The sequence below is a fragment of the Cynara cardunculus genome (assembly GCF_001531365.2).
Source record: "Cynara cardunculus var. scolymus isolate 2C chromosome LG 17, CcrdV1, whole genome shotgun sequence".
Lineage (NCBI taxonomy): Eukaryota > Viridiplantae > Streptophyta > Magnoliopsida > Asterales > Asteraceae > Cynara > Cynara cardunculus.
The window spans coordinates 6,316,177-6,323,402 of record NC_037544.1 but is presented as its reverse complement, the minus strand read 5'-3'; the positions used below and the strand labels follow the sequence as shown (position 1 = coordinate 6,323,402).

The window sequence follows — 7,226 nt, the reverse complement described above, 5'->3', positions numbered from 1 at the left end:
TGTTAAAACTTAATGATTATCTTAATTATATTTTAGATTTTTTTATAATTAAAATGAGATATTTATCTTGTATTTGATTATGTTTATCTGCAGCTAGTTACACAAATTCAAACATGAAACTTTAACAAGTTGTACTTACGCACCATTTACTTGTAATATTGAATTTTAAGTAATATGCATCAATAAACAATATTTCATACATGAAAAATGGTTTTTAAAAGTTTTTGTCAAACAATAATTTATAAAATATTTTAATAATATCTGTAATCTAAAAAAATTATTTATTTCATAATGAAATATAATTGATGGGTATATATGTAATTTTATAAATATTTTTAGTTTTTATAAATTATTTTACTTTTCGTTCCTTTTTCGTTTTCACATCTAAAAGGAAGGGGTTGTTTGTTTACCTCTTAATAGTTTCATTAAGAGACAACATCTGAATTGTTAAGAGATGAATCTTGTTTGACAAAAAAAAGTCTATTTCTTGATGGTTATAAAACCATCTTAATGATTTTGTATCATAAGTCTTCCTTAATCAATCAGCATCCTAATTTAATTATAAATAATTATCAAACAATTATATTTTATTTTACACTATATAATGAAAGTCTTCATTCAGACCATTTAATTATTTTATATCAAATCATTTAACAACTACCATACAACTCCAAAGATTTAAAAAAAATATATCATTATTTTCTTCGTTTCTCTTTTCTTTCCTAAAAACGTTTAAAAAAACTAAAAAAATTAAATTTGGGAACGCAACAGCGTAATCATTGTGGGGTTATTAAAAGAGTATCTTCCCCGTGAATACACCTGATCCTAGAGCTGAATCACCAACCCTAGAGCTGAATCACCAACCAGTCAGAGAAATGGAGAAGACGCTAGAGCTCCGATCGCTCGGAAACACAGGTCTCAAGCTCAGTTGTGTCGGATTTGGTGCATCCCCTCTCGGCAGCGTCTTCGGCCCTGTCTCCGATGAAGAAGCCATTGCTACCGTCCGTGAAGCATTTCGACTCGGCATTAACTTCTTTGACACTTCCCCGTTAGTATTTCTCATTAATCCATCACACATGTTAGGGCCATTGTTTCTTTTTTCTTTCATAATTAGGGTAACATCTGGATATGTGATGCAATTCAAGCAGTGAAGGTTCCCTTTTTTGATGATATCTTGCACTAAATCCTTTCATTTATAATGATACATATAGTATGCACTTTAAATTGCTGAATTTACTTTATACAGACCGAGATTTTATGTATGTTGTACTCTCATATGAAAGCTTATTTCAGTAATGAAGTGTGGGATGAGTGTAAACTTCCGATCTCTGTAGCATATTAGGTGTTCTGATTTAGTTTATGGTCAATATACCTTTAGGCATCATTGATTAATGTAGTTGAAACAACCACACACAGAAATTTATCAAATTTACTTGCAAATTGTTGCATTTTCAGTGTAAGCAATAGTTTCTATTTTCATGCCACAGAACACACTTTTTTCATTGTAAAAGTTTAAGCATTTTCAGACTTCAAGGTCTTTTTTGGAACCAAAAGTTTATTATTTATGTGTTTTTTCTATGATCTTCAGGTATTATGGAGGGACATTGTCTGAGAAAGCCCTTGGGAAGGCGCTGAAAGCTGTTGGAGTGCCAAGAGAAAAGTACATTGTATCAACAAAATGCGGGAGGTATAAGGAGGGTTTTGATTTCAGTGCTGCAAGGGTGAATAAGAGTATTGATGAGAGTTTGGAACGGCTACAGCTGGAATATGTTGATATATTGCAGTGTCATGACATTGAATTTGGCTCACTTGATCAGGTGCTCCTTCAAGTGTTCTAGCTTCCCCTTTACTGTTATAGTTTCCTTTTGTTTGATCCTATCTGATAGAGAGAGCAATCACAATCACTTATCAATCTATCTGTGTCTGTTTCCAGATTATAAACGAGACAATTCCTGCCCTCCAGAAGTTGAAGGAAGCCGGGAAGATCCGGTTCATTGGTATAACCGGACTTCCATTGGGAATCTTCAGTTATGTGCTTGATCGAGTACCACTAGGCACAGTTGATGTAATTCTTTCATATTGTCATTATAGTATTAATGATACAACTTTGGAGGATCTACTGCCTTACCTCAAAAGTAAGGGAGTTGGTGTGATCAGTGCATCCCCTCTAGCAATGGGACTTCTTACAGAAAGTGGCCCTCCAGAGTGGCACCCGGCTTCACCTGAACTTAAGGTTCTCTTTTTCCTATATTACAGTTCCAAACACCTTATCATTGTAGGCTTCTTTAGTCCAATGGTAAAACATTATTACTGACCATCACGGATTTCAATATTAAAGAATTTATGCTGATGAGAAACATTATACCTATAAGTTGGGGCTCCTGTATTCATCGGTTATGGATAATAGATTATTCTTTTCCACTTTTACTGTTGTTATTGTGTTCTTCCCATTTTGGATTTTGGGTATAGGAACAATGTGTAGGATGGAATCTACAACCCTGTGGAGGAGGAAAATCCACGAATTTCTACTGGGTTAACCAGATAACTACTAAAATGAAATAAGCATGCTTAATGAATGCAATAGGACATCTGTACAATATTGTTACAGTAGGACTATACCTAATTGCGTTTAATTATTGGTGGTAGCATTAGTAATATCTAGAAAAAGTTTTGGCGATGGACTTTTGGATGATACAGTAGTCTTGACCACGCCTGCTCTGAATAGCCATTCCTGTCTCTGATTTTTATATACACCAAGAGAAATTACAGTAGAACGAGATAGAGAAGTCCCTTCGGCTATAGCATAGTGGGTAAGGAGGTGGCCATTCCCATTCTTGCAGAATGAGTGGGAGGTCCGCGGTTCGACTCCAGTCACCACCCACTTGCCCTTGGGACACACGATTAACCTCCCCATGATGACCATGGGTTGAGTACAGTGGGAGCGCTCTAGAGGGTGGCATCATACCCTTTTTGTAGAAGGTTAAGTAGCATCGTCTACAATAACATGGAGGCTATCTAGAGGGGTTTAAATTCAGAAGTGGACTATATAAGTTAACAATTCATAGAAGATCTATTTCCTCATTGATGTGGTTTTCTCCCTAGCATGTATCTTCCGTTTTCTTTGTGTTCTTAAATCTTCTTCCCTTATTTTATTTTCTCCCTCTTTCGACAAGGAGAATCTATACAGACTCCAAAATCTGCATTATCCAGAAATACTTCATACTACATATCTAAACCAGATGTAGAAAATGTTACTGGTCTTGGTATTACAGAAATGTGTACTGCTTGATTAACTCGATACTTTTACTTATCTTTTCTATTTGGTCTCAGGCTGCATGCCAGACTGCTGCTGCTTTCTGTAAAAAGAAGGGCAAGGATATATCAAAATTGGCCATGCAATACAGCATGTCTAACAAAGATATTTCTACAGTACTGGTTGGAATGAAATCCGTTGAACAGGTTAAATATCACCTTCCATGTTTCCTTATTATACTTCAATCTACTATTGGTTTAGGTTTTTCAAGTATTCTGACCAGAAAATGTAAAAAGTGCACTAATTTCCCAGCTTAGACGAGCCTTTTTCCTTCGTAAATGCCAAGAAAAAAGTTCACCTGATATTGGATCAATTCATTAAGCACCTTTTAACTGTTTATTTTACCAGGTTACATGCTATATAAGTCTTTTCTGTTTCGCAAATATGACTTGGAAGTTCATAATCTATGCTCCAATTCTGATTTCAAGTACTAAACACAAGGATCTGATAAGTTCATTATTTTGGAATCATTCCTGCAATTACCATTTTTTCCTATAGTCACGAGTCTTCACAGGAACAACCGCTTTACTCTTTGGAGTAGAGGTTAGGCCTACGTACATCCCCGCCCTCAAGTGGGATATTCTGGTTTGATCTTTTTGGATGTCCATGCAAAAGAGGTTGTCAACTGACCCATGAATTTTCAAAAAGAAATTTATATGCATTATAAGTTTTATTTTTCATATATAAATGCCTATTTTGACCCCATAAAAAGAGTTTAACCCCCATAGACTATAAATTTTATTCTTTTACATTATTATAAAATGCCTTTTTTTATTAACCTGGATATCCAACCCGCTACGTGAGCCGACTAATCCAAGGGCGACCACCTGCTTTGCAGATAGCCCGGAGTCACCGCATTTGAACCTCCGTGGCCACAAGGGGATTTTTTACTACTCCTTGGATTTGAACATGAGACCTCCTGGTATTTTTGACCTTTGGAGTCAAGCTCAAACCAATCAGGCACCACCTTTGTGGTTAAATGCCTTATTTTTTATATATAGATGTACCGTTTTCTCCTTTCTCCTTTCTTTATTTTTTATATATTTTTATTATATTTCATACTATGTTTAACTAATCACCAAAATTCCTGGATCCGCCCTGACCCCCCCTTTTCAAAATTCCGTCAATCAGGTGCAGGTTAATGTTGCGGCTGCTACAGAAGTTGAGAAAGACGAGCAAACACTAGCTGAGGTTGAAGAGATACTGAAACCAGTGAAGAATCAGACGTGGCCTAGCGGAATTCAACAAAGTTGAGCATTCGTTGTTCATATTTAATTGTAACTTTTAAGGCGTAAACTTTCTACTGCTACTCCCATACCCTTTGTGCAGTTTCCGAGTTTATCATTGGTCTTATTGTCGTTCGCCCTGTATCTGTTGTTTCGCCCTGTATCTGTTGTTTATATCTACGGCAATGATCAATGTCATCATCACATTGGTTTTGTTGATACGATGCTTACCAACTACAAAATGCTACTAATAAACCACCTGAATGGTCAAGGCATTAGGGGATGTAGTGGAAATCTCATCTTTCATGGTTTCGAATCTGGGTTAAGGCCATGGAGGTTCATTTGCAATGACTCCAGGTTATTCATGGTCACTCAGGGATTAGTCAGTGCACGTAAGGTGGTCCAGATATTCATGGTTACCCAACAAATGCCAATGATAGAAGACAAGTTATGGGTCAAGTGGTGTTAAAGCTGTTGTGAACCTTTTTTGGTACTGCGAAAGCCCAAGCTGGTGCTACCTTCGTGTAATGCCCATGAAAATGCAGATTACTTCGAATCTTAAACGTAACACTACTAACCATATTAAATATAAAAAACCATCTAATATGATCATGTCGATTTTCCCCGTGATAAATAGTAGTATCATAACCGAACATTCAAACTATTAACCGAAAAGTAGTAATAATAAAAATTTGTTATGCTTTGACTTTTATAACGCTATATAGTTCTGCCATTGTGGGCACCACGTCACCGACTCGTATGCTTCCTAAATCAACTCCCTTGTCACACAACGGTTTGCTTTAACCAGAGCACAAAAGAAGACGTCATCTCATCAGTGCTATAATGATGTGTATGTTGTACCACCATAGGTGGTTAATAACTCGGTATACCCTAACAAACAATTTTCAAAATTGTGTCACAACACATGCGGTCGTATTGAGATGAACAACAAATCATACGAAGTACTAAAACGAGTCAAGAAGACGTTTGACAAGACAAAAATATCGACATCTAAGCTTAATATTTTTTTTAGAACAAATTAATTAGCCTGAGTTACAAATCAGAAGAGTCAGAACCAAACAAGTTTAGTGAACCATCAGTGTAAATTTAAGTGCAGAATTTCAAGATGATTGACTATCAAATGATGTTAAACCAAAAACATGTAAACATAGGGGTTGTTTACCAAAAAAATTATCAAGTCTTGTATGGATAAATTTGTCTGTCTGGATAAATGGGTGTTATTGTTTACCTTTTTTTATCTGAACCAACAGTCTGAATAACATAAATGACCTATTTACCCCTCAATATTAATTAGTTGAACATCAAAACAAAAAAAATCATAAAGAGGCCGAAGATGGGGTGTTGGGAATGAGGCGGTGCTTTAAATAAGAGGTAGGGTGCTATTTTTGTGGCTGAATGGGGGACAACACATCATTTCTATCTGTGTGAATAATCCGTAAGTAAACAACCTAAATGAGCCGTACGAATAAGCTAGATAGACCAATAAAACTCATTAAGCCGCAAGTAAACAGCCCCATAGACTTTGTATAATAATTTACAACCGTAACCTTTTTTATGATTTTGGGATCTGTACATAATTAAAAATCCAAATTTTTTCTTCCTTCAAGGAGGTTGTAGAAAATTTTGATTTATAAATTGGAACGATGTGAAATCTTTGTATGGTATGTTGGATTTAGAATGAAAATGTTTTTCAATTACTTTTCATAAATTATTTAAATTATAAGTAAACAAATTATCTTTATTAATATATTAAATAAACAAATTATTTTAAAACATTATCTATACCATATTATAAAACATTTGACAAAAACTCTTAAAAACGATTTGTTATGCATAAAATACTGTTTATTGATGCATATTACTTAAAATTCAAGATTACAAGTAATTTTGCATAAATACAATTTATTAAAGCTCTATTTTTTAAATTCGTGTAACTAACTACAAATAAAAATAACCAAATATAAGATAAACATCTGTTTTAAATATAAATAATCTAAAATATAATTAAGATAATCATTGAATTTTAAAGTTTAATTATTATCTGTATAAAAAATTATATTATTAAATCAAAAATAAATTACTTTGTTATTAAATATAAATTAATGTATAATAAAAAATTGAATTAAAGAAGTTACACAAAAAAACGAGAATTATTAAATAGTTAATTTAATATTAATATCGATTTAAAATTTTCAAATTTTTATGCTATCTTCAAATTTATATTTCATTAAAAAATAAAAATATTATCGTTTTCTCAAAACCATATAAAATCATATTATATCAATATAGAAAAATAAAAACTAAAAATTAAAATAGAGATTTATCTCGCTGCATTGTACGAGTATATATATATATACACATACACATATATATTATAAAGTGTTTGACAAAAACTCTTAAAAACCATTTTTATGCATGAATTACCGTATATTGATGCATATTACTTAAAATAAAAGATTACAAGTAAATTATGCATAAATACAACTTATTAAATCTCGATTTTAAATTCGTGTAACTAACTGCGGATAAACATAATCAAATACAGGATAAATATCTCATTTTAAAACATAAATAATCTAAAATATAATTAGGATAATTATCGAGTTCTAATAAAATAATTAATTATTATCTTTATAAATAAAATTATATTATTAAATCAAATATAA

At 33.0% G+C, this 7,226-nt stretch overlaps 1 protein-coding gene across 1 annotated transcript; it reads left to right on the top strand.

Annotated features, from left to right (window-relative positions):
- The first annotated feature begins 778 nt into the window (after positions 1-778).
- On the top strand, positions 779-4,758 carry LOC112500306 (L-galactose dehydrogenase). Its single transcript, XM_025103757.1, has 5 exons — positions 779-1,048; positions 1,589-1,817; positions 1,934-2,233; positions 3,331-3,459; positions 4,445-4,758. The coding sequence occupies exons 1-5, from the start codon at positions 876-878 to the stop codon at positions 4,565-4,567; spliced, it is 954 nt and encodes a 317-aa protein (XP_024959525.1). The 5' UTR covers positions 779-875; the 3' UTR covers positions 4,568-4,758.
- Positions 4,759-7,226: the final 2,468 nt, after the last annotated feature.